The 26745-nt window shown below is 55.9% G+C and overlaps 2 protein-coding genes across 15 annotated transcripts in view; one reads left to right on the forward strand and one right to left on the reverse strand.

Annotated features, from left to right (window-relative positions):
• The window catches only part of TTLL10 (tubulin tyrosine ligase like 10), a 53997-nt gene extending 33033 nt beyond the window's left edge, over positions 1 to 20964 (forward strand). For 2 of the 13 annotated variants that reach the window (XM_086343945.1, XM_086343944.1), the window contains exons 2-12: positions 5288 to 5368; positions 5448 to 5580; positions 5686 to 5804; positions 5884 to 6013; positions 7143 to 7228; positions 7569 to 7740; positions 8701 to 8872; positions 9406 to 9546; positions 17693 to 17809; positions 18168 to 18261; positions 18525 to 20964. In XM_086343945.1, coding sequence (XP_086200071.1) covers positions 5308 to 5368; positions 5448 to 5580; positions 5686 to 5804; positions 5884 to 6013; positions 7143 to 7228; positions 7569 to 7740; positions 8701 to 8872; positions 9406 to 9546; positions 17693 to 17809; positions 18168 to 18261; positions 18525 to 18973 — 1674 coding nt within the window. In that variant the 5' untranslated portion in view covers positions 5288 to 5307 and the 3' untranslated portion in view covers positions 18974 to 20964. Of the gene's footprint in view, positions 1 to 4046; positions 4765 to 5287; positions 5369 to 5447; positions 5581 to 5685; positions 5805 to 5883; positions 6014 to 6613; positions 6686 to 7142; positions 7229 to 7568; positions 7741 to 8700; positions 8873 to 9377; positions 9547 to 9728; positions 9922 to 10792; positions 10886 to 14304; positions 15817 to 17692; positions 17810 to 18167; positions 18262 to 18524 lie in introns of those variants that run through there. The other 11 variants (XR_015143292.1, XR_015143294.1, XR_015143295.1 and 8 more) reach the window with 11 other exon arrangements.
• Positions 20965 to 23730: 2766 nt separating this feature from the next.
• On the reverse strand, positions 23731 to 26745 carry TNFRSF18 (TNF receptor superfamily member 18). Of its 2 annotated transcripts, XM_086343957.1 has the most exons (5): positions 26592 to 26745; positions 25619 to 25741; positions 24630 to 24717; positions 24256 to 24458; positions 23731 to 24189 (listed from the first exon to the last, which is right to left on the reverse strand). In XM_086343957.1, the coding sequence occupies exons 1-5, from the start codon at positions 26743 to 26745 to the stop codon at positions 24065 to 24067; spliced, it is 693 nt and encodes a 230-aa protein (XP_086200083.1). In that variant the 3' UTR covers positions 23731 to 24064. The 2 variants fall into 2 exon arrangements, with proteins under 2 accessions (XP_086200083.1, XP_086200082.1); XM_086343956.1 differs by having other exon boundaries at positions 23731 to 24458.

Below are 26745 nucleotides of genomic sequence, written 5' to 3' on the forward strand. Positions count from 1 at the left end.
GGGGCCACTAAGGAGCACTTCCAGCCCTGGCAAAGGTGCCAGTTCCCCGTGGGAGGCCGGGAAGACCCTCAACTACCGCTACAGGAGGGGCACTGGGCCTTTTCCCAGAGAGGGGCTGACTGTCCCCTACTGCCCTCAGGGTACTCGGCCCAAGCACAGCCAGGCCTGAGGAGAGGGGAGAGGCGTCTGCCCTGCAACGCTAGCTAGTTCACGCTGGGCTGCCTTGCTCCAGGTTGTAGATGTGGCCAATGGCCCAACTGTGGGCTGTTGTGGGAAAGGCTGCCGCCAGGCTGGCTCCTTCACCAGTTTCAAGTTACAGGCAGTTTTTGAGTCTGAGCTCTTGGTGTCACCACATGGGCAGGGGGCTGCCTCCCGAGAACCCATGAGGAGCCACAAGAGGAGTGGGGAAGTGGGCTGGCCCAGTTCCTAGAGTCTGGGTCTCTAGAAGTGAAAGGAAAGTGAAAGGATGGGGGCATGGGCTCCTGGGGAGGACAGACTTCCAAAAGTCTTTGCTCAGGCCAGTGGGAAGACTGAGCGGACTGCAGGTGACCAGGGGCCCCCCTGCTCACCCAGGGGTGCTTGTCCCCTGAAGGCCCAGGCAGGGGCCCACCGCCCTGAGGTCAGGATGCCCCTCAGACAATAGCTCGGCTGGGGGAGCTCTCCTAACTAACCCTCAGGCAAAGGGATTTCAGACCACAGTCCAGCAGAACTAAGCCCTGAGGCCACCAGCGCCTGGCACAGGCAGCACACAGCTGAGGGCGCATCAGCCTCTGAGAGGAGTCAGGAGGAGGGGCTTAGGGGGCACATCAATTTCCTGGGGTGGCCACAGCAAACTACACAAACTTGGTAGCTTAAAACAACGAAAGTGACTTCTCTCATGGTCCTAGAGGCTGGAAGTCAGAAGTCCAGGTATGAGCAGGGTCCCTCCTGCCTCTTCTGGCCTCTGGGGCTCCAGGTGTCCCCAGGCTTGTGGCCACAGGGCCTGTGGCCCTCTGGCCACTGCCCACCTTCTGCTGGCTTCTCCCCTCTGTGTCTCCTGCTTTCTGCCTCCCTCTCATGAGGACGCTGGTCGCTGGATTTAGGGCCCATCAAATAATCACATCTGCCAAGACCATTTCTCTAAGTGAGGTCACATCCCTAGGTTCTGGGCCTTAGGACATGGACACATACTGCAGGGGGCCACCGTCCACCCTACAGGAAGCAAGTGAAGGCACTCTAAGGGGAGACGCCCTGGTGACCCATGCAAGGCTCTGCAGGGTGGAGGAAGGGGCCGTGCAGGGCAGCCAGAGGCCCTCCCACTGCCCCTGGACTCCCAGACCTGGCTGTCAGCCCCATCTACCACTGGGGAGGCATGGGTCTGCAGAGCCCCACTTTCCATTTTGTTAAGTGAGGGCTCCACATGCTGAGGCTGTGGTGAGGGGAAGTGAAGGGTAGCAGCTGAAGCACAGTGGGTCAGGCTTGTGGTCTGGGCATGGACCTGGGGGTCTTGAGAAGGCTCAGGAATGACCCTGGAGGATGGAGGACCCGGATTGGGGCTGTGCATGTAATGCCCCTCTTCCAACCTCAGTCATTCCCTGCCCCGCCCACGGGCTGGCCTCCAGCCCCTCCCCATCCACCTGCTCACCTCTGGGCCACTGGGTTGTGGTTGCTGGGAGACAGTTGCCTGGTCACCACTGTTGTTTCCCGGGCAGAGGGCTCACACCACCTTATGGGGCAGGTAAGAGGGACAGGCAGGCCACAGCGGGGTCCTGGCTGGGCATGAAGGCTGGAGCCAGCTGTGCTGTGGCCCCTACCTGGCCCTGCAGCCCACAAGTGCCCTGTGGGTCCTCTAAGACTCTGTCCAAGAGTATAATGGAGGGGAGAGAGAATAGGGGAGGAGGGGAGAGCTGGGCAGAGCCCCCTATGAAGAGGGCCCAAGCACCCAGGGCCATAGGGTGAGGAGCAGAGATGCCCAGGCTGGGCTGAGCAGGGCAGGCCTCCCAGGGGTGGCAGCCCCTTAGGACCAGCTGCTTTGGTCAAGACCAGATCTGTCTCCCTGGACCAAACTCCAAAAGGATGGCCTCCTAAAATCCACAGGGACCCACATCCCCCCAAACAGCTTAGTCCTGGCCAGAAAGCGCCAGCTGGATGAGCAAAGTCAGCACTCCCAAGTGCCCGCGTGGCCAAGCGTATATCTGGGGATGGGCCCAGTAGGACATGGTGGCCTCTCGTTTCTTGGACGTTTCCTTCAGCTTCACCAAGGTCTTCCACTGGTCACACCAGGGCGCCGTTACCTGCCAGTCTTTTTACCTGACCAGGTAAACGGCTTCTTTAAAAGTTCATTATAAAGTTGGGTTTTCACTGACGGTCCCTGCTCTGCTGCAGCCCTCTTGGGAGCCCTGGTGCCATCCTGCCTGTGGGACCGTGGCTGCCCAAGCTGCACTGCCAGTGATAACATTCCCTGAACATCTTCCAGCAAAAGCTTTCTATTTAGAATGAGTCTGTCAGAGAGACTCTGAGAAAGGTGATTGTGGGGACATCCCCCAGTGGTCCAGTGGTTATGGTTTCACCTACCAATGCAAGAGTTGTGGGTTTGATCCCTGGTCCGGGAACTAAGATCTCACATGCTGTGCAATAAGGCCAAAACAAAAAAAAACAACAAAAAAAGATCAACTGCTCAACAAAGGCTCTGGGAGCTGTAGCTGTGACCCCCCTGACCCCGCCCACAACCCCACCAGCCATGTCCTGCAGCCCAGGGACACCACAGTCACCACAAGTGTGTATGTCCAGGGGAGGAGTTCTTCTTAATCTTTGTTCATTTGAATGACAAGAAACTGTAATTCACGGCCTGTTTAATTCTTTGCGGAAGTAATAAAATATAGAGTGAAGACAGGCCAGAGGCCCAGGCTTACAAGGCTTGTTCTGAAACCCACGCCCTCACGCCCAATTCCGGGCTCCTGTTTCTGGCAGCGCCCACTGCTGCGTCCAGATGACACCCAGAAGTTAGCCGGTGCTGGGCTGTGGGGCTGTGGGGCTGGGGGCTCCCTCCACACCCCCATGCTCACACGATAACCCCCAGCAATGCTCCCTGAGGGTGGCCACTGCTGGCAGCAGCCTGGCGTTGCCGTCCTCACTGTCGTCAGGCAGGCCCTCCTGGAACACGTGTGACGAGGCAGGTATCTGCACGTGTCACTTGTAGGAACTGTCTTCACAGCAACCCCCTCAACTCTCTCTCAGGTGGGGAAACCAAGGTACAGAGCAACAGCCCAGAGAGTCCCAGCATCCTGTCCCCAGACCTCCTGCCACACTGGGCTGGCTGCAGAGCCTTACCTCCTGATTTGAGACTTTTCAAGGCTCTTTCCTTGTATTCTTCTTTCCAACCCACGCCCCTGCCTTGAACTTCCCACAAGGTTGTACCGCGTTTTTAATTCCTTCAAGCTGGTCCACCTTGTCTGTCCCCTTGTGCTAACCGCCCAGCCCTCTTCTCGGGTGAGGATGGCAGTCCTACCCTGGCATGTCTCTAGGGCCACGTCCCTGTGCCTTCTGCCCGCCCTCGCCACCCAGCCACCCTCTCCTCTCCTCTGAGCCTGACTGTGCAGCTGCTGTCTCTATGTGTCTATGTGTGACACCTGGGGGGCCTCTGCAAGGTGTCCGTTGACCCAGTAGCTGTTCAGGTGGGAGTGCTGGGGGGTAGTATTACCCGTCATCCTCTCGGGGGCCTCCATCCCCAGAAGGTTTGGGTCTCAGGCAACGTGGAGACACGTACACACCACACGCACCCTCCCTGTTCTCAGCAGGCACCACTCCCCACCCGTCATGCTGGGCGGGGTCAGCCCCACTAAGGAGGGTGGGGCAGGGCTGGGAAGGGGGCTCAAGGTCGTCCACACAGCTTGCCCCACTCTTGGCAGAAGGCTGAGACCCTCCCTGCACCCAGCCACCGCCCAGCCCCCGTCACTGGGTTGACAGCTATTCCCAGTTTACCCTCTTCTGTCCTAAATGGGGACAAAGGTCTTGGTCAGCATCTCTAGGGTGACCAGTTGGTTTGTTTGCAAAGCGACTGTCCTCTTTGGAGGAGCCTCTGTGTGCCTGCCTACGCTCCAGGCTGCTGGCCTTTCCACTGCTTGTGGCTCTTCAGTTTCAGCAAACCCTAGCCTCCCGAGCCGCCCCCAAACTGGGAAGGACGTGTCAAGGAATAGCTAAAATTCCCTAAAATGTTCCCAACTCAGCCAGTCAAGAAAGGTGCCCCAGGGAGGCATCGTTCTAGGGGCAGGGCCCACAGCCCCACTGACCCTGGGAGGGGCCTGCTGAAGGCTGTTCCCCCCAAGCCCCACAGGCCTGACAGCAGCCCTCCTTACAGCCGGCCCCGTGGCCGAGTACAGAGACGTCAACCACGGACAAACCATCCCTGCAGGGAAGGACTCGCCCCGGACAGACAGGATGCAGAGATGGCCCTGCCCCCAAGGGGCACCCGACCCCACAGTCACCACAGAGACCGGAACCAGACCGGAGTCCAGCACTCCAGGCAGCACCCCTCCCCACACAGGGTGGGCCCGACCAGGTGCCCAGTTCCAAGGCTAGGACAACAGGTTGCCCGCAGGGCCCGCAGAGGGGTGGGGGCCATCTCTTCCCAGAGGTACCCCTGCCCAGGAACCCCAGCATCTGTGGCCCGCAGCAGCACCCACTTTCTCCACCACCGAGGACCACCCCCTCGGACCCAAGTCAGCACAAAGAGAGGCAAGCGGTCAAGGATGGCAGGGATCCGGCGGGGCCGTGCCCGGGCACCAGGTGAATGCAGCCAGGACCTTCCTGGGGACAGGCACCCCATCCCCAAAAAGGCCTTCTCACAGGGGACAACACAGCTCTGTCCTGGGAGAGGGGCTGGGAGGAAGTCAAGGGGCTGGGAGGAAGTCAAGTGTGGGGTATGCGATCCAGGCTGGCCAAGTAGGGCAGAGGCCAGCAGAGTCAGGGTCTGAACAGGCATAAAGAGGGGTCTACCCTGACTGACATGGGTCACCCATGACATCATGATGGACATTGTGACCCCCACCCTCCTGGGCATGTCCCTGCGTCACGTGTGCCCCCAGCTCCAGCCTCAACCTCAGCCTCTGCCCCCTGCCCTGTTGGTAAGGAGGGACACTGCCCACACCAGAGCTGGCCCTTGATGATGGTGACTCTCCCCCTTTCCTGGGAGGCCCTCTGGGCCTGAGATGGGCAGAGATGGGCCGAGATGGCTGGGGGACTGCCTAGGGGCTCCGGCCAGATTCTGAGTGAATGCCCTCCCCTCCATTTGAACCTACCTTGTTCACAGGCTGGGCCCATGAGAGACCCATGGGGAGCCACGGAGAGGAGGGGCTCCTGCATCAGCTAAGCCAGCTGGACCAAGATGCAGGTGGGCTTGGGCAAGGCCCATCAGGGGGCAGGAAAGCTTCCGGGTGGGCCAGAGGCTCTGACTTCCCACCTGCCCACAGAGCTGGACGACTCTGAAGCCATCAGGCCCCAGGCCGCCCTCCTGGAGAAGCACTTTCTGGAGAGGGAGAAGCAGCCACCCAGTACCGGGCAGGGCCCCTTCTTCTACATCGGAGGGACCAACGGGGCCTCCATGTGAGTGGGCCCTCAATCCAGGCCCTGCCCCACTGCCCCCAGGCCCTACCCAGCCGTGCTCCCCAGCTCCGCGGCCCCCAGGTAAGCACTGCCCCTCCCCTACAGAATCAGCTCCTACTGCAAGAGCAAGGGCTGGCGGCGTATCCAAGATAGCCGGCGGGAAGACTACAAGCTCAAGTGGTGTGAGGTCAAGTGCAGAGACACCTACTGCAACTTCCGGGAAGGTAGGGGTGGGGCTGGGCTCAGCGGGCAGCCCTCAAACACGGGGTGCCACCGTGTGCTGCCCGGGCTCTGTTCTGCCAGGCAAGCAGCTGCTGTACCAGCTCCCCAACAACAAGCTCCTCACCACCAAGATTGGGCTGCTCAGCGCCCTGAGGGAGCACTCGAGAGTCCTGAGCAAGACCAGCAAGCCAGCCCCCTGCGCACTGACCAAGTGAGCCACCTTGCCCCCCACCCCTGGCACCCACTCACCCAGCTGCACACCCCCACCCGATGGGTCAGTCGCTGGTCCTGACCACCCTCCACTTAGTCTGTCCACCCACCTGCTTTCCCACTGACCCAGCTAATCTGTCTCCCCCCAACACCTGCCAGCATCCCACCCACCCACCCCATGGCCTCAGCGGTCCTCACATGCCCGCCACAGAGCCGCCCGCTGGCATCCTGTACTGTCTCCACTGCCCGCCACACCCTGGCTGTCCACCCCACAGCCATTCCTGCCCCTTGGCCTACCCACGCCATGTGCCCACATCGTCACTCATCTGTCCACTCCACACCCACTCACTGCCCAGCCACTAACAAGTCTGCCCACTCATCCAAACAACCAGCCACCATCTGGTTGCCAAGGCCATCTTCACATCCCCATGTCCAGCTGTCCGCCTCCACCATTTCTGTCAGCAGCCCTGGACCATCGCCCTGTAGGCATCTGTCTGTCCACCACACCACACACCACCAGGCTACCCCCACGACATCCCCACCCATTCTCCACACACGGAGAAGCCACTCAGGCCAGGTCCTGTGTCCCCCTGGGGTGCAGATCTGGAAAGGACATGATACCCGCCCTGGAACAGCTCCTGTGGACCAGCTCAGGACATCTGGGGCCATAGAGGTAGACGCACTCAGCCACTCTGCCCTAAACTGAAGGTCGGCCTGGAGGTCCATGTAAGGGCTGAAGGGTATCCCAGGCCGGGGATCTGTGCCGACCACTCACTGCAAGCTGGTCACTGTCCTGGCCTGGAGACCCAGCTCTGAACTGACCACTCCCGAAGGCCTAAGAGCTGGGAGGTGGGAAGGGTCGGAGGCAGGTGAGGCAGACTGCAGAGAAGCCAGGTGTGCCCGAGTTGGCTAGGGAACAGAAGGTGAAAAGATTCTGCAGAGGGGAGAGCTGGGGTGGCAGATATGTGTTAGACGACGCCAGAGGCTGCAGGGGTCCCTGGAGCCCAGCCCCACTGGAAACTCTCCCTCCAACCACCCCCCCACCCCCAGATCAGGCCCCTGGAATGGTCAGCCAAGCTCGGGGGAGGGGACAACCCTCCCAGTGACTTCCCCACCCCCTGCTTCCCCAGAGTCCTGAAAATGGAAGACTTTTTCCCAGAGACCTACCGTCTGGACATCAGGGACGAGAGAGAGGCTTTCTTCACCCTCTTTGATGGTGAGAAGTCACTGGACGCCAGGCCCACTCTGGGGAGACCGGTGCAGGGCTAGACCAAGGCGGCAGTGTGATTAGGGCAGGGCCAAGGTCCTGGCGAGATTGAGGTGGGGGCATGGTCAGGAAGGGGAAGGGTGGAGCCAACCTGGGTGAGGACAGGGCTAGTACTAAGGTGATGCCAGGGAGGTGTCATGGTGGACCTTAGTGGAGGTTAAGGCTTGGCAGGCTCCAGGCCATGGCTAGAAGGAGTGTAGGCAGGGCTGTGACTGGGAGAGCAGTCAGGGCTGGGAGGGGTGGGGCAGGGCAGGATCTGGCCCGCAGGCTCAGATGGCTCTCTCTGCAGAAACCCAAATGTGGATCTGCAAGCCCACAGCCTCCAACCAGGGCAAAGGCATCTTTCTGCTCCGGAACCAGGAGGAAGTCACCACCCTCCAGGCCAAGACCCAGAGCATCGAGGATGACCCCATCTACCGCAAGATGCCATTCCGGGCGCCCCAGGCACGGGTCGTGCAGAGGTTTTGCTCATGGGCCCCACGAGGGGCGTTGATTGGGTGGAGCTGACCCCGGGTGGGGCTGACCCGGGCTGACCCGCTGGTGCCTGTGAGGGTCCGTGGGGGTCGCGGGGCCCACAGAGGAGTTCTTCGAAGTGGAAGGTTCAGTGCCCCACGCTGGGCCTCTGTGTAGCTAGGAACGGTGGGGTTTCTCCTGCTGTCAGGGCTGGAAGGAAATGTCCTGCACACACCACCCCCCACAACACACACCACAGGCTCCTGTTCAGTGAGGAACAGGGGGCGCTCGGTCAGCTGTGCCCTGACCTGGGTCCTGCACACTGACCTGCAGTAAGCCCAGCCTCTCCCCCAGCCTCTCCCCCATTTCCCCTCAGCCAGCTGCAGCCTTCAGGCCCTCGGGCAGAGCTGACCCCCCTCCCGGGCTCCCTCTGCCTCTGGGTGAGGTCCAGACCCTCAGCCTCACACCAGGGGCACAGTCCAGCCTCAGAAAATTCCCTTTGGACTTCCCTCTCCACCAGCGGGACCTCATTTCTGCCACAACTGCTGTCAGTCACCATAAGCAGCGCTTCCAGCCTCTGGGTCTCCAGACCTCAGTGCGCTCCACTGGGATATCCCTCCTTGTCGCTCCAAAAGCACCTGCCCTTTAAGGCCCAAGGTCATCGCTGCCTCCTCCTCCAGACAGTCTTCCCTGACCATGGGGGCCAACAAGCTTCTGTCTCCCCAACTCCTAACAAGAGCTGTGCCCTGAGGTACCCCAGTCATACACCGGCAGACTGAGCTCTAGGAGCCAGGCCCTCCTCCCCAGTTCCCTGACCTGTTCAGGCTCAGAAATGTTCCCTGACGAGGGGACATTACACTCAACTGGAATAGGGGACCCAGAGCTCACAGCTGAGGCAGGTGGCAGGGGTGCTGGGGAACTAAGAGGTCCAGGTGGGGGCCTGGGCCAGGCTGACCACACCTCCCCAGATACATCAAGAACCCGCTGCTGCTGGACGGGAAGAAGTTTGATGTGCGCTCCTACCTGCTCATCGCCTGCGCCATGCCCTACATGGTCTTCTTCGGCCACGGCTATGCTCGCCTCACCCTCGGCCTTTATGATCCCCATTCCAGTGACCTCAGTGGCCATTTAACCAACCAGGTAAATGCGCTGCACAGATGCAGCCTTGGACAAAATCGCTGTTCAAGAATGTAGACAAGAACCCAGCTGTAGACACAGCCCAGGCTTGGAGGTGGCCCTGCCTGCAGTCAGCAATGCCTCTCACCTTCAGCCACAGCGGGCACCCTGTGAAATAACTGAGAGCCGTGCACCACCCCCCACCCCAGCTTGTCTCCCTCTGGGTATGGATCAGGCATCTCTGGGTGTGGATCAGGCACCCTAGGGGTGGGAGCAGAGGATGGGGGTCTTGGTGAGGACCTCAGTGCAGAGATGCTAAGGGCAGCAGTCTCCTAGGAAGGATATCAATGGGATGTGTCTGGGCAGCGGCCCCCCAGGGGGATCTGGGGGGGCTTCTCAAGGGTAGGAGTTGCTGGGGGAGGGTCTCAGGTGGCAGGGCCAGCCCAGGGAGTCTAGGAGAAGCAGGCCCCCTGTGGGGGTATGGCAGCATCAGGGTGATGCTCTCCGTCGGGGCCTCCATGGGGGACAGGCCTCCAGGTGCTGCCCTTCCCCCCCAGTTTATGCAGAAGAAGAGTCCCCTGTATGTGCTGCTCAAGGAGGACACGGTGTGGAGCATGGAGCACCTCAACCGTTACATCAATGACAAGTTCCACAAGACCAGGGGCCTCCCCCGAGACTGGGTCTTCACCACCTTCACGGTTTGTGTGTGCCCCGCCCACTCGGCGACGGGAGGGGGATGCGGGTCAGGACTGACTGGGTGGGGAGTGCTGGGCCACAGGCAGGTCCCTGGGCGGGGCTGTCTCTGGGTGTGCCCACAGCAGTTGGCTCTAGGAGTCCTCTCCTCTCCCTTTCTCAAACGGATCATTCACGCAAAACAAAGGTCACCCTGTGAAAGTGCACAGTTCAGTGGTTTCTAGTGGATTCATAGAGTTGAACGATGATCACCACCCTCTGGTTCCAGAACACTGTCATCTCCCACTGCCCTCCCCAGCCCCTGGCAACCACTAGTCCATTCTCTGTCCTCACGCATCTCCCTGTTCTGGACATGTCACATCAATGGGATCACGCAACATGTGGGTTTTCCTGGCTTCTTTCACTGAGCATAACATCTTCAAGATTCATTTCGTTCCTTTTTATGACTGAATAATATTTCATTGTGTAAATGGACCATGATTTGTTTGGATAAACGTTCATCAGTTGACAGACATTTGGGTTGTTTTTACTTTTTGTCAATCATAATCACATACATGAACAGGTATTTCAGTGCTCTTGGATACAGGTCTAGGAAGGGAATTGCATGGTCGTTGAGGAACTGCCAACATTTTCCACAGTGGCTGCAATTGCTCCCACCCCCACTAGCAATGTCTGATGGTTCCAGTTTCTCTGTATCCTTGCCCATACTTACTATCTTTTTTTAATAGTTGTCCGGTGGGTATAAAGGAGTATTATCTCATTAAGGGGTTGATTTGCATTTTTCTAATGATAATGATATTGAGCATCTTTTCATGTACTTAGCCATTTCTGTATCTTCTTTAGAAAACTTTCTCTTACCTCTGTTGTCCACTCTTTCTTTGTTAGGCTGTGCACGCATGCTTGCCTAGTCACTTCAGTCGTATCTGACTTTTTGCGACCCTATGGACTGTAGCCCACCAGGGTCCTCTGTCCATGGGATTCTCCAGGCAAGAATACTGGAGTGGGTTGCTGTGCCCTCCTCCAAGGGATCTTCCTGACTGAGGGATCAAACCCATATCTTTTGCATCTTCTGCATTGGCAGGCAGATTCTTTACCACTAGCACCACCTGGGGAGTCCCTGTTGGGCTGTAGAGCTCTTTATATATTGATTGCTAGACCCTTATCAGGTTGTGATTTGAAAATATTTTCTCCTGTGAGTTCTCTTTTCACTTTCTTGATAATGTCCTTTTTCATTTGTTTCACAACTTGCAGGATCTTAGTTCCCAAACCAAGGGTTGAACCCATGCCCTCTGCAACGGAAGTACAGAATCCCAACCACCAGACCACCAGGGGATTCCTGATAAGGTCCTTTTTTGCACTAAAGTTTTAAATTTTTGTGAAGTGCAATTTATCTATTTTTCTTTGGTTATTCATGCTTTGGTGTCATATTTAAGAATCCACTGCCAAATCCAAGTTGTAAAGATACATCTGTGGCTTCTTCTAAAAGTCCTATGTTTTAACTCTGAGTTAATTATTGTGTATGGTGTGAGGTAAGTGTCCAGCTTCAGTCTCTTGTGTGTAGCTACTCCATTGTCCCAGGACCATCTGTCAGACTGTTCTTGGCAAATTTTTGAAAATCAATTGACCAGATATATATGTGTTTATTTCCAGACTCTTAATTCTATTTTATTGATGTGTATGTCTGTCTTTAAGCCAGCACCATACTGTTTGAGTTGCTGTAGCTTCATTCTCTTTCTCTTTTTTTGAGGGGGGTGGGGTGCTATGCTATGAGGCACAGGGGAATCCTACTTCCCCGACAAAGGATCAAACCCATGCCCCCAGCATTGGAAACTTGGGAGTCTTAACCACTGGACTTCCAGAGAAGTCCCTCATGTGTTGACTGAATCATTCTTGCATTTCTGGCATAGATCTCACTCAGACATAGCATACTGTGCTTTACATATGCTCCTGAATTGGGTTTCCAAGTACTTCGTTTAGTATTTGTGTGTACCCTCATAAGCAATATTGGTCCACAGCATTATTGTCGATTTGGTTTTGAACATGTTCCCTTCTATTCTATATTTGTAGTTTATGAAGCCAGCTGTGTTAGTTACTGAGTTGTGTCTGACTCTTTGCAATCCCATGGACTGTAGCCCATCAAGATCCTCTGCCCGTGGAATTCTCCAGGCAAGAATACTGGAGTTAGTAGCCATCCTCTTCTCCAGGAGATATTCCTAACCCAAGGATCAAACCCAGGTCTCTTGCTTTACCGGCAGATTCTTTACCATCTGAGCCACCAGGGAGCCCTTAAATATTTGGAAGAATTCACCAGTGAGGCCACCTTATTGTGGACTTTTTTGTGGGAAGGATTATTTTTATTATTATTACTAACTCAACCTTTATTTGTTAGCGGTAACTAAGATTATCTATTTCTTCTCGGGTCAAGTTTATCAGTTTGTCTTTCTAGGAATTTTTCCATTTCTTCTAAGTTACCTAATTTGTTTGGAATATAGGTCACTCGTGGTATTTTATGAACAATTATAATCCTTTTCATAATCATTTTCATCTTTATGTAAAGTCTTTCTTTAAAAAAATTTTTTTTTCTTTTACTCTTTTGGCCACACCACATGGCATACCGTACCATAGTTCCCTGACATTGAAAGTGAAAGTGTTAGTCACTCACTCATGTCCAGCTCTTCCCAACCCCAAGGACTGTAGCCCACCAGGCTCCTCTGTCCATGGAATTTTCCAGGCAAGAATACTGGAGTAGGTTGCCATTTCTTTCTCCAGGGGATCTTTCCGAGCCAGGGATGAAACCTGGGTCTCCTACATTGTGGGCAGACTACTGTCTGAGCCACCAGGGCCAGGTATCAAACCCATGCCCCCTGCACTGGCAGCACAGAGTCTTAACCACTGGACCACCAGGAAAGCCCCAAGGTCTTTCTTTCTGGATTTTAGTAATTTAAGTCTTCTTTCCTCTTTTTCTTGGTCAGTTTAGCTAAGGGTTTGTCAGTTTTGTTGATTTTTTCAAAGAGCCAGCTTTTGGTTTCATTGATTTTCTCTATTGCTTTCTATTCTGTAATTCCACTTATATCCACTCTAATTTTTATTATTTTCTTCCTTCTACTTGCTTGGGTTTAGTTTTCTTTTTTTTTCTTAGGGTTGAAGATTGGGTTATTGATTTGATTTGAGATCTTTCTTCCTGTTTAATGTAGGCATTCACAGTCATAAATTTCCCTCTGAGCACTGCTTTTATTGCATCCCAAAAGATTTTGTGCATTCTGCTTTCATTTGTTGCTTAAGAGTGTTATCTTCCACACATTTGTGAATTTTCTAATTTTCTTTCTCTTATTGATTTCTAATTTCATTCCATTGTGGTCAGAAAACATATTTTGCATGATTTCAACCCTTTAAAAAGTATTGAAACTTGTTTCATGTTTTTTGTTTTGGCTGCACTGAGTCTTTGTTGCTGAGTGGGGACTTTCTCTACTTGCAGCGAGCGGGGGCTGCTCTTTGTTGTGATGCACAAGCTTCTCATTGGGGCGGCTTCTCTTGTTGCAGAGTACAGGCTCTAGAGCACAGACTCAGTAGCTGTGGTGTATAGATTTAGTTGCCCCTTGGCATGTGGGATCTTCCTGGTCCAGAGATCAAATCCAAGTCCTCTGCTTTGGCAGATGGATTCTTAACCACTGGACCACCAGTGAAACCCCTACTTTATGTTTCAACATACTGTCTATCCTAAAAAATATTGCATGCACACTGGAGAAGAACGTGTAGTCTGCTGTTGAGTGGAGTGTTCTATAGATATACTTCAAGGTAGGTGATTTATAGTGTTGCTCAAGTCTTGTATTTACTTATTGATCTTCTGTATAGCTGTTCTATCATTGAAAATGGCATAATGAAGTCTCCAACTATTATTATTGAATTGTCTATTTCTTTCAGTTCTGACAGTTTTTGCTTCATCTATTTTTAGGCTCTGTTGTTAGGTGCATGTATAATTATTACATATTCTTGATTTATCATTAGAAAATATTCTCTTTTTTTTAATGTCTTCAATTTTCATCTTAAACTCTATTTTCTCTGATATTTGTACAGATGTTCCAACTCTCTTTTGGTTACTTTTTGCCTGATATATCTTTTTTTATTCTTTGACTTTCAACCTATCTTTGTCTTTGAATCTAAAGTGAGTCTCATAGAAAGCATATGGGAGGTGGGGGGGGATGCATTCTGCCAATCTTTGTCTTTTATTGGAGAGCTTAATCCATTTACATTTAATTTAATTACTGATAAGTTAGGATTTGTATCTGCTCTTTTGCTATTTTCTATATATCTTATATCTTTTTGTTGGTTTCTCCATTATTGCCTACTTTTGTGTTAAATATTTTCTAGTGTACCATTTCTAGTATTTCTTTTACTATACATTTTTGAGTTATTTTCTTATTGCTGCCCTTGGAATTACCATTAACATCTTAATTTAAAACTATCTAGTTTGGATTCAAACCAAGTTAATTTCAATAGTGGTTTTTAAGAAAATTTTTCCTGTATAGCTCTATCTCTTCATTTATGCTGTTACTGTCACAAATTACAACTCCTTAAATTGTGTGTCCATCAGCATAGATTCATAGTTATTGCTTTATGCAATTGTCTTTTAAATAAAACAGAAGGAAAAAGGCAATTACCAAAAAATGAATGTATAGTGTCTTTTATATTTAACTATGTAGTTACTTATAAAACAATGGAAACAGTGACAGACTTTATTTTCTTGGGCTCCAAAATCACTGCAGATGGTGACTGCAGCCATGAAATTAAAAGACACTTGCTCCTTGGAAGAAAAGCTATGACCAAACTAGACAGTATGTTAAAAAGGAGAGACATTACTTTGCTGACAAAGGTCCATCTAGTCAAAGCTATGGTTTTGCCAGTAGTGTATGGATGTGAGAGTTGGACCATAAAGAAAGCTGAGCACCACAGAATTGATGCTTTTGAACTGTGGTGTTGGAGAAGACTCTTCAGAGTCCCTTGGACTGCAAGGAGATCCAACTAGTCAATCCTAAAGGAAATCAGTCCTGAATATTCATTGGAAGGACTGAGGCTGAAGCTGCACCTCCAACACTTTGGCCACCTGATGCGAAGAACGGACTCATCGGAAAAGACACTGATGCTGGGAAAGATTGAAGGCAGGAGGAGAAGGGGACAACGGAGGATAAGATGGTTGGATGGCATCACTGACTTGATGGACATGAGTTTGAGCAAGCTCCAGTAGTTGGTGATGGACAGGGAAGCCTGGCACGCTGCGTGCAGTCCATGGAGTTGCAGAGTGGGACACAACTGAGCAACTGAACTGAACTGATGTAATTATTTCATGGATGCTCTTAATTTCTTAACATGAATTCAAATTATTGTCTAGTGTCCTCTCATTTCAGTCTGAAGGACTGTAGAAATGTTCTACTACTGATAATCTGTTCTTTAGATTTGAGAATGTCTTAATTTCTTTTTTATTTCTGAAGGATAATTTTGCTGTATATACAATTCTTGGTTGACAGTTTAATTTTTCTTTCAGTATTTTGAATATGTCAACCCACTGCCTTCTGGACTCCATGGTTTTTAATGGGAAATTGGTTGTTGGTCTTATTGAGAAGCCCTTATGATACGTCACTTCTCTTTGCTGATTTCAACATTCTCTGTTTGTCTTTGTCTTTTAAAAGTTTGGTTACAATATGATTTTTGAGCTTATCCTACCTGGAGCTCATTGGCCTCAAATGTGTACATTCTTTTTCATCAAATTTGAGAAGTCCTACTACCGTTATTTCTTTAAATATTCTTCCTGCCTCTTCCTTTACTCTCTTTCTAGATCTCCTTCCATAGATCTCTGTGACTTCATTTTTCTTCTTTCCTTTGACTTCCTGTTCCTTAGACTGGATAATCTCAACTGATCTATCTTTAAACAACTCAAATGTCTTATTCAATTATTATGCTTTTCAACTCCAGAATTTCTGTTCAGCTCTCATTTATAATTTGTCTCTTCACCGATATTCTCTATTTGGTAAGACATTGTTCCTGTATTTTCCTTTAGTTCAAGTGAGGTCTTCCTAGGAAACATCAGACATCACAACAAATGACTACACTTCTCTGCCAAACAGATTAATCCTGCTATCTCCAGTACCAAGAATGTAGGCTTTTTTCAAGGCATTGAGCTGGGATGCAGGGAATAATACTAGAGCAGGTTAAAATACTACAAATCTTGCTGTTCCTACCAAGATTCAAGATTCTATTTGAATAAACACTCTTCAGGTTGCTGAACGCTTTTGGTTAATTTCCAGCATTCTAAGAAGGTTAATTTTGACAAATTTGGCCCATTTTGGTTGTTTTTATGGAATGGCTTATCTCTGGACCCCTTCTTCTGCCCATTTTGTGATGCTCTCATCTCTCTTGATCCTGCTCAGCAAGGCTTCTCCCTGTTGTCTCACTGAAACGCTCACCAGAGTGACCTCCATGTTGTCAAACTCAGGGGTCAGCCCTGGTCCTCTTCTCCTTGACCTGTCAGCCAACTTCAGACATAGCCCCTCACTCCCCACAGCTTCCAGGACCTTGCTCACTTCCTCTTAGCCCCCATGCAGGTCCCTGGGCTGCCACCACGGCTCTCTGGAGCCCAGCGTCCAGCCTGGCTCTACTCTTTACCTGCTCTTATCTACGCTTTGTCTTTATCAGATACCACCTGACTTTTTTTTTTTTTAACTTCTTATTTTGTATTGGGATAAAGCCAATTAACAAACAATGGTGTGGTAGTTTCCGGTGAATAACAAAGGAATTCAGCTGTATCTCTATATTTATCCATTCTCCCCCAAACTCACCTCCCATCCATGCTGCCACATAATATTGGGCAGAGTTCTTTGTGCTATACAATAGGTCCTTGTTGGTTTTCCATTTTAAATATAACAGAATGTACATGACCATCCCAAACTCCCTAACTATCCCTTCCCCCATCCATTCCACCAGCAACCATAAGTTTGTTCTCTAAGTCTGTGGGTCTCTTTCTGTTTTGTAAGTTCATCTGTATCATTGCTTATATAAGGGATATCATATGACATTTCTCCTTCTCAGACATCCCCTGACTTTAAATTCCATCTATATGCTTAAGATTCTACGTTAAACATGGACCCTGACCACTCCCCTGATCTTGAACCAAAGCCTATCAGCACCCCGTCTGCAAGCTCACAGAGGTCTCAGCCTCCAGGGCCTACTCTCCTTCTCGATTGATGAGGGCTCCATCCTCCCAGAGTCTCAGACCAAACGTCTAGGGACAGCCCTTATTCTTAACAGCTCACATCCTTTCATCAGTTGCATTGGCTTTACCCCAATATAGACCCAGCATCTATCCCACCACCTCAGCTTCTACAAGCCAGCATATTTCTCACCTAGATCCTTGCAACAGGCCCCTTCAGTCTCTCTCAGCATAGCAGCCAGAGGACCCTGTGAGGGCACAGGTCAGATACGCCCTCCTGTGCACCACCCTCCACAGCTCTGATCTCAGGGTGAAAGACAAGGTCTTCCCATGCCCTGAGAAGTGACTGGTGCCACTCTGGTCTCATCCTGCTGCTCTCTAGCTTGCTCCAGCCACAGCAGCATCACCCTGGTCCTCTGACACCTTGGGCATGCTCGAACTTACAGCTGTTGCTCCCGCCAGGTGTCCCATCCCCATCCCACAGCTCCCCCCTTTCATCTTCACCTGTTACTCACTCTCTTCTCAATGAGGCCCACCTGGATCATACCCCTTTCCACACCACCCCGAACCCCCCACCTCTCACCCTGCTTTAGCTTCTCCTGTTTAGCATGTGTGGCTTTGTCCACCATACAAAGCGCATAATGATTTACACATCAAGTTTTTTGTGTCTCTCCTATGAGTGAACTGCTCAAGGGCAGAGACTCCTCGGAAGCTCTCTCCACTCTCCTGCCACACCAGTACCTGTCACACAATAGGAGGTCCATACGTTTGTTAGATGAATAAAATGAGAGTGAAGGAGTTTCTGGCTGTGAGCCTGTGACCCTGAAAATGTGACAGTATGGGCATGGTGGGAGCACAGGTGAGGGATGGGCAGTGGCTGCTCAGGCCTGGAGGGTGTAATCAAGGCCCACAGGTGACGTCCTATCCCCCCTACCCCGCCCCACCTACAGAAGCGGATGCAGCAGATCATGGCCCACTGCTTCCTGGCTGTCAAAGCCAAGCTGGAATGCAAGCTGGGCTACTTTGACCTCATCGGCTGTGACTTCTTGATCGATGAAAATTTCAAGGTGCTGCTGAGGCTTTCCGGGACGGGGGGGAGGGGGGGGCTGGCAGGCAGGTGCAGGAGGCAGTGGCCTTCTGTGCACACCTGACCACTCAGGCAGGCCCCTGGGGTGGGCAGTCAGGCACCCTCCCTAGCCCTGGAGGTGATGTGTCCATAATTATGGTTCACTCCTCCTACAGCTAGGGTGACTCCTAAGGCAGACTCTCAGACCCTCAAGAGTCTCAGCACCTTGGGCAATTGGGGGAGTGAGGTCATGGAAAAGAAGTGACCTCATGGTCACGTGGCTTAATGGGGACCAGGGTCTCAGCCTTCTCCTGGCCAAGTGGTAGGTGGGGCGGGATGCTGAGCAGTGTTGGGCCCAGGTGTGGCTGCTGGAAATGAACTCCAACCCCGCCCTGCACACCAACTGTGAAGTCCTGAAAGAAGTGATTCCTGGCGTGGTCATGGAGACCCTGGGTGAGCCACCCCCCAGGACCCTCAAACTGTCCCCCTCTGCCTGCACATGCTCTTTGCAAGTTCAGACGCCCACAAACCCAGTTCTCCAGCACCCCGAGGGCTGCGTGGCAACCCCAGCCTCTGCTCATGCCCCCATCTCCCTGCCAGTGTGGTGTCATCCCACCCCTCACCACCCTGTCACCTCCAGACGGGGTGGGAGGTCCCCCTTCCCCCGCACCGCCCTTCCCGGCTCCGCGTCCAGCTCACCCCCGACTCCTCCCCAGACCTGGCGCTGGAGACCTTCCAGAAGAGCCTACGCAGCGAGAAGATGCTACCGCTGCTGTCCCAGCGCCGCTTCGTGCTCCTGCATAACGGGGAGACGGACCTGTGGCCGTGCCTGGGGGGCTCCCGCAACGTCCCCCGCCCGCCGCTGCCCCCACTTCGGCCCACCTGCGACGCCACGCCCCTCGAGCCACCTCTGCTCCGCGCCACCGACCGGCCGGGCGCGCGCAGGCCCGCGCCACACCGGGGCCTCGGCGGCGCGCCAGTGCGGCCTTCCTCCGCGCAGCGGCGCCCCCGGCCTCCCGTCCCCGCCCCCGACGGCGCCCTGAGTGGAGACCCCGAGGCCCAGGGCGGTGGGCAGCCGCGAGTGGGCGACGCGGACCAGGTACGCGAGCTTTCCCCGGGGCCGGCAGAAGAGGAGCGCAAGAACGCGGGCCATCGCGGCTCCTAGCGGGCGGGCTACCGGCGCTCTCCCAGGGACCTATAAAAGCTACTTTGTTACAAGCGCGGCCTCTGCCCCGCACACCCGGCCCCAAGACCCCCGCTGGCAGCCTCCCTGAACCCTTCGAGCCGCTACTTCACTGCTGGGACCCGTTCCTGGGGGAACATGGTGGTGGAGGGATGAGCCGCTGAATCCGAACCCCTGACTTTGCCCATCATGGGCTGCTTCCATCCGGTGACGCTCTCCAGTTTCTGGGCCCCCATGCATCACCTATAGCCTGCCTCCATCAAGACCCTGGGTCCCTGCAGCCTCACGTGTCACCTACCCCTGCTGCCTAGTCTGCGGTCCCTGGGAAAGGCAGCCAGTGTCTCCCAGGCAAGGGTCTGGGTCCCCACAGCCCCCTCCAGATCCCCACAGGAGCGGTTCTTCACACCAGGCCCCACCCTGCCCAGGCTCAGCTCCTTTCTGAGGCTTCAGAGCACCAGGGCCCTGAGCTCCCCAATGGTGCCACGGTGGGAGCTATACAGCAGGCAGAGAGCATTGCGAGGCCCCAAGGACCCAGACTGTGGGCAGCGGGTGCGTGGTCATGCAGGACGGAGTCCTGAGGGGTGTGCGGAGCCAGCATGTCCCCATGTTCCTTGTGGCCCCAACCCCGAGGCTACTGGGAGAAACCCGCTACCACCAAGCATCCTGGACCAGCCATAATCCCCTCTCCACACCCACCATCCCACACCGACCCCAGTCCAGACCCACCCCTAGGCCCACTGCAGCTGGCACCCCTCCTCCTGCGCTGCCTTTCACATACCCCACCCTCACCTCTCCCATCAGTCACGTGCCCTCCTCCTGTCCTGCCAACTCTCACTCATGACCCCAGTGGGCTCCACCACAGGTGGAAGGGGCTGCTGGGACCATTGTTCTGATCTGCATTGGAGTGCGGGTGGGACCTAAGGGGCAATGGGGCTTGTCTTCCCCTCCCCCATTGCCCCTCCCCCTCCTTTCCCAGGGGTGCAAGGGCCAGAGCACGCTAGAGGGCAGCGTGGGCCATGGAGCCACCGGCCAGTCCACGGAGATGTGCAGTCAGTCAGGGAGTCAGGGAGAGAAGAGCCAAATGAAACCTGGGGCTCAGAGAGGTAGAGACAGTCCTCCCGGGTCACAGAGCCAGTGAGGGCCCAGGCCAGGACCAACCTGCCCTGTCACTTACAGCTCACCCACGCATCCCCAACACTGCACTCCCTCCTCGTCCTGCTGCTGTGGCCAGGAGTGTAGGGTCACCAGGGCAGAAGCACACTTGTCACCATATGACAAGGATCCAGGAGCCCTGAGTGCACCTCCCCCCCCACCAGTGTGTCTGGTGGGCTCTCCATGAAGCATCAAGCTCAGCACTGCCACTTCTGCAGCCTGATGGCCAGCTCTGCACCCCGAGGCTGGGGAGAGTGAAAACCAGTCTCCATCAGGGAGAGGTGGCCCCCTGGGTGGGCAGAGCGCACCCACATCAGTGTCTTCAGGGTCTGTACCAGTCTTTCCTTACTGGGGTGAAGGTCACTGCACAGCCATGTCACCTCAGGCTCAGCCCCTGGTCGCCCCTGAGGGGCCTCTACACTCCATGTCTCAGCCTCCAGGCCTCTCCTGCCCCTTCCTCACATCCTGCCCACAGAGCCTTCGCCCACGCTGTCCTGGGGCTCATGACTTGGCCCATGGTAGAACAGTGCTGCCCCTCGATGCTCCAGCTCTCCTCCAGCAAGACTGATCCCCGGCCAGTCAAGGCAGCATCTGCAGAGGTGACCCGACGCTCGAGGGGAAGCTGGTCTGAGGCCTCCATTGTCCCTGGGCCCTGAGTAGGTGCAGTGGCCCCCAGGGACCATGGTGGGGTGAGACATGCACATCCTGACTGGGCCCACATCCCTGGGCAACCCCAAACCCTGGACTGTCCGCAGCTCTTGGGCCCCTGGTACCCGGAGAACCTGGGTAACAATAAATGAGGTAGTCCTGCTGCTCATTCATCCCCAGAGGTGATGGCCACACGCTTGCCCCCCATCTGGATCCTGCAGTCCCTGGCAGTCAGGAGTCTGTTTCCATTAAAGAGCCCACAGGACTCAGAGGAGCCCCCCTCAAACCCTCTTCCCTGCCACGTGTCTCCGAATAGAGGGGTCAGAACAGCCATGGCCCAAATCAGTGTCTCTGGAAAGACCTCTCCACAGGGCATGGCCACTTCTTATTGGGAAGTGGGGGTTTGGGGTCCTGAAAACCACTGCAGAGCCAGAGCTCAGCCCAGTTGCAGAGAAGTGGCCATGGTGCTGAAACCATGGTGGGGACTGGGGGGAATGATGGCCTGGATTCCTGGTCAGGGCCCTTGAATGGCCAGACTTAGCACCATGGACCTATCTGATTGGTGAGGGGGCAGGCAGGGGCCACCTGCCTTTGGACAGCCCCCTGAGGACTGGGGCCAGGGGAGGGCAGACATCCGGAGCTGTCTAGGAAGAGTTCCCTTCCTATGCCCACTATGGGCGTGTCTGTCCGCTTGGGAGGGTGTCCCACACTGGCTGAGTCCAGATCTCAGTGAAGCCGGGGTCAGGGGCCTTTTCAAGCAAGGCGAGGGTGGGACGCTGCTGTGGCCGGAAGCACTTCTGGGAACAGAGGATGGCCTCTGGGCCCTTATCAGACTGAACACACACCCTGGAGCCTGACAGGGAGGAGGAGGGGGAGGAGCTAAGCAGCTGGAGAGCCTCTCTGGTTGGGGTTGATTTCCCCGGGGGAGCAGCAAGGGGCTGGAGCTGGCCTGGGCAGAATCTCATCTTCGGGTCATTCTTGGGCTTCATGACCTATACCTGTGCCCATCCCAGCACACTGGGCTGAGCGGGAGAGGGTGGGAGCCCCTCAACACACCAGCCCCCTCCATTCCCCACATATCAGCACTCTTGAATCTCCTGTGCCTCCCACTGCCCTGAGCTCTGCATCCCAGGCCCACCCAGGGCCTCCCTCCTCCCAACTTGGACTTGCTCAGGCTTCCCTTGAGAAAGTGACTGGGCTCTGACTGGTGGGAGCCCGTGCACACCCGGCCCTAGACAACCCACCTGAGCCTCCTGCCTCCTCTCAACCTAGCCCCTCCATGCCCCTTCCTGCTCTGTGGGATTTCAGCTGGGGCGCCTCAGTTCAGCTCAGGTCTAGCTTGCTATCAGCTCCCAGGAGGCTGCCAGGGAGGGACATGAGTCCAGGAGTGGGGAGAACAGGGAGTGAGCAGAGGGAGCTGGGGTGACCAGTAGTGGGCAGGCCTGGTGGGGCAGAGGTGCTCTGCAGGGAGGAGAGGAGCATGGAGGGAGGGCCCGGTCCGGTGGCAGGGGGTCCCTGAGTCGTCCTCACTGCCCACCCCCCCAAAAGCTGGGCCGGGCAAGTCCCCCTGTCCCCTGCCCGCTGCGGAGCAGGAATCCCCCGCTTGCTCCACGTCACCTTACCTGGCGTCACCCCACCGCCCACGGGCTGACTTTCCGGGCACTCCTCCCACACCAGCCGCCTGCGAGGACTTTCCGCACTGAGTCAGCGGAACACGCTCCCCGCCCGCGAGGCTGTCTAGGACCTGACTCCTGGCCTCAGCAGGGGGCTGAGCCAGGGTGGGGACCCCTTCCCCACAGGTTGGGGAGGGGCAGTCAAGGGACCCAGGTGATGGCGATGAGGAGGGCCCTCCTGGAGGCAGGTGGGCGAGGGTTGGCGAGGGACAGGAGAAATGGCTTGGGGGCAGAGGAGGAGCCTAAGGGTGTGGCAGCTGGTTGGCTCCCTGGGCCCCCAGAGCTAGGACCCGAGGGGCAGGCAGAGAGAAGCGGCTGAGGGGGCTGTTCTCCCTGTGTGAATAGTCACGAGCAGGCCACGCCCCTCCTTCCAGGCAGAAGCGGGCTGTGCCCCACAAGGGATGGAATGCAGGGTGCAGAGCTCCTCTCCCCTCCACTTCCTGCTCTGAGCTGGGCCCACCTGCCCCGCTGGAACTAGGTGGGGTTGGGGACCAGTGAATCAAGGGGCTCTCCTGGGCAGCATGCAGGTGGGTGGGGAGGGCACAGTGAGCAGGGGAGAGGGGGATGGTGCTAGAACACTTGGGGCCACAGACAGCAGGGGGGCCAGGTGTACTGACAGCTGGAGAGAGCTGCTGCCAAGACCTGTCTCCACTGGCCCGCCAGCCACGCCCTGGGTGCCAAGGAGACCTTATCAGACTCCCCAGGGGTTGTGCTGTCAAGAGGCTGAAAAACACTGCTCTTCTCTATTGGGCAAAACCCCAGGACAGTGCCCCAGGAGCGAGGGCCCTGTGAGGTGGTGGAGGCCAACAGGAGGGCTTGGACAGAGGGCTAGAACCAGGCTACTCTGAGGCTGCCCACATCCACCAGGAAGTGTGGGCGGAAACTTACCTTGCCCCAGATTGGGGCCCAATGACCCAAGGGCAGGTACCCCACAGGGACCAGCAGGACATACAGCCAGCCCAGAACCAGAGTCTGGAGCACCCACGGCACAGAGACCAGACACACACCAAGGACCCGGCTGCCTGAGCAACTGCCTGGCCAACCACCGGAGAATGGGTTTGGACAGGGCAGCCAAGAGGCACAGAGGGCAGGGGTCCAGCAGAACATGCCTCCCCTGTGGTCCCAGCTGAGGGCTTGTGCTGAGGACTGTAATGGTCCCACTTCAGCCCCACCCCCACTCCCACCTCGGCTAGGAAGGGACTGTGAGCATTGGTCGGGGGAGAATCCAGAACTGGTCCCTTCTCCCCCAGCACACATCCACTTAGGTCACTGGACAAGCGTTTATTGAGTGCTGCCTGTAGCCAGGTCCTTAGCCTCCGGTCCTGGGAACCAGGGGCCCACAGATGCGGCCCCAGTGGGACAGCAAGAGAGGGAGGCAGCCCCTGTGCGTCTGTGTCTTCCACGGGGTCCAGCCACAGCTGCCGCCTCTTCGACATGATCCAGGGCACTGGTCACGGTCACCATCCCCCACCTGCTTCCACCATTGAGGGGAGCAGGGCCGGGCCCAGAGCTGGGGCCCCACCGTGGGGCCCAGAGCCCTTGCTCCTGAGGGCCAGCCTGGGCCAGCTCCAGGGAGGGCCTGGCACGGACCCTTTGCACTTCACACCCACAGGTCCTCCTGGCGGCCCTTGTTCTCTGACAGCCGCTCACCCCGCTCCTCCTCAGGGAACTGGCAACTGCAGGCATCCTCAGGTGGGGGTGGCGGGGCCTCCAGGAGCTGGGTCTCTGCAGAGGGGCTGCAATCAGCAGGCAGGCAGGCAGGGGACCCCCCCTCCCTAAGGCACAACTGACCTGGGGGCCACATTCTTTGCCTCCTCAGCTGCCAGATGTGCAGGCTTAGCTGGGTCACGGTCAGGGCCAGGATGCAGGCAGCCAGAGAGAGGATGACGATGGTCACTGGGCTGGGTGGTTCAGTGGGTGGCAGCCCCAGGCTGCACACAGCATTGTGCGTCTTGTTTCCGGGAAACAGGGTGGGAAACCCAAGCTGGACGCAGCTGGGACACACGGACAGAGCCCTCGGTCAGCCCTCAGCGACCCGAGCACTCCTCCGCACTGCTGCAGTCCTCTGAGCTGTTGGGGGTCACTGCACCAGAAATGACAGCAGAGGCCCCGCCTTCAAGCCTGCCTGGACCGCCCCGCCACCAGAAGGCCCCACCAGCACTCACTCTGCCCAAGGTTTGCAGCGGCCCTCATGGCCCCTAGAGAAGGTCCCCACGGCACAGTCAACACACTCAAAGCCGAATTTGAAGTTGCCTGGAGACAGACAGACATACAATGGCTGCAGGGGTGGCTGGGGTGGGATCCTGCTGGGGTCCAGGTCCCCAGCAGGACTCCACCACCCTGACCTTATCCATTTGACAGGAACCTCTGGTGCCCACAGGACGTGGGCCTGGGATAAATCAGGTCCCCAGTGTGCCCCTTTCCAGGGCAGGCTGTGACTCAGGGCTGAGTGGAGGGTCCCTGAAGGGATATGGGGGAGGGGAGGGATCTGCTTGCAAATGATGGAGCGGAGCTGGGGGTGGGGTTGAAGCCTGGCAAGAGCCAGGCTGGGCCTTCACTTGCTCCAGGCAGCTGGGGAGCAGGAGGCTGGTGAGGGCCCTGGAGATTGGGGTAAGGCTGTGCCCCAGTCACCCCTAGGCTCCCCTGCCCCCAAAACCTCACACAGCCCCCTGCTGCCCTCACTGCCCAGCCCCCACGTGCTCAGACAGGCCCCGCCCCCCCTGGTAAAGAGCTCCCTAAGAGGATGAGAGGCTCTTTCCAGACAAGGGGCTGAACTCCAGACTGGGCTCCGCCTGGAAGGTCAGGGTGGGTATAGACCTGGACATAGTCTGAGCCAGGGCCTAAGGGCCAGACAGTCCTGGACACCCCTCTGTTCCTCACAACCAGCCCTAAGGGCATCATTTCTGGACAAAGACACCTAGGCCAAGAGAACCACGCACACAGTGGGCGCTGTGCCTCCAGCAAGGGCTGAGATGCCAGAACAAGAGAACTGCCTGCCTGCCAGGGTTCCATAGGACCCCACACTGGTGCCCATCTGCCCAGAGGGTGTCCGAACCCCTACTTGCAAGCTTTCTTCCACGCCAGCTGCTACGAGCTCTGGCTGGGCCCTGTCAACGCCCCTGGCCTGCACGGGCCACCCCCACCAACCACTTACCCTCAGGCTGCACTCCCTGGCCAGGTGGACAGGAGTAGTACTTGCAGCTCTTACACTGTGGGTCTCCACAGTGGAACTCCGGCTGGATACACTGGCAGTCCGGCTCAGGACAGGTCCCCTCATCTGGGCAGGGAACAAACAGCTCTCTCAGCAGCTGGGGGGAGCCCCCTCCCCGGGGCACCCCCTCTTAGTCCCCAGGGAAATGGGGGGCAGGGAAGGGCTACCTCAGCTGGGCAGAGTACTGTCTGGGAGGCAGGACCCTGGCTTGGTCCAGCTGTGCCCCGCCCTCCTGGGCACCCAGCTCCTTCACCCACCTGGCCTGGCTGCATCCCCCATTGCCCTGAAGCTGCTCTCACCCAGGGTAACCATGACTCAGTGTGACCAGGAGCCATCCCGACAGACAAAGGGGTCGCCTGGGAGATCTACTCCCTGCCCCCTCTCCATCCTGCATGGCCCTCAGCTGCCAGGACCCTCCAGGCAGCTTGCCCATCCCTCCCCGACTGCTGTCTACAGTGTCCATGACACTGAGACCTAAACTCTAAGAGCCCCTTACCACCCCCCAGATCCTGGCAGGGTGACACCCTGGGTGTTTTCCGGGGGATATTTGTCCCCAAACTGACCCATTCCACTTTTCTCCCACCCAGATATGCAGGTCCGAGGCAGGGAGCTGGCAGAAAGAGGGGTGCAACCCCAAACAGCCTGAGTGATGGCCAAGGGCTCACTACCCACTCAGAAGGAAGAGGGACAGCCCTCCTCTACACTGGGACCCCTGACCTGTCTTGGGGAAGGTTCCCACACCCCCTGCCCCACCTCCCGGCCACCATCCCCCAACCCCTAATCCCCAATCCCCAAGCCACTTCTGCCTCCGCCGGGTTGCGCTGGGATCAAGGCTTTGGACCCAGAAAGCTTGCCCTGAGCACGGGGAGGCTCGCCGCGCTGCCGCCCTCCGCGCACGGGCTCCCGCCTGCCTTACCTGGGGCGCAGCGGCAGCAGCGTGCGTCTGTCCCCGTCCCATGCAGAACTTGGCCAGGGCTGCAGCTCAGATCGCTGAGGGGTCGCTGGCCCAGGCCCAGCGCGCAGAGCAGCGCAACACCGCACAGGGCCACTCGCGCGCCCCTCGCCCCCAT

This window comes from Bos grunniens, chromosome 16, assembly GCF_055505025.1.
Source record: "Bos grunniens cultivar Pamir isolate PY7600 chromosome 16, Bosgru_T2T1.0, whole genome shotgun sequence".
Lineage (NCBI taxonomy): Eukaryota > Metazoa > Chordata > Mammalia > Artiodactyla > Bovidae > Bos > Bos grunniens.

Coding starts and splice junctions, on each gene's coding strand:
- TNFRSF18 (XM_086343956.1), bottom strand. CDS start 26,745: ATGGGGGCGAGGGGCGCGCGAGTGGCCCTGTGCGGTGTTGCGCTGCTC. Junction 25,742..26,591: donor CTGCTGCCGCTGCGCCCCAG/GTAAGGCAGGCG, acceptor TTCCCTGCCCAG/ATGAGGGGACCTGTCCTGAG. Junction 24,718..25,618: donor CCAGGGAGTGCAGCCTGAGG/GTAAGTGGTTGG, acceptor GTCTGTCTCCAG/GCAACTTCAAATTCGGCTTT.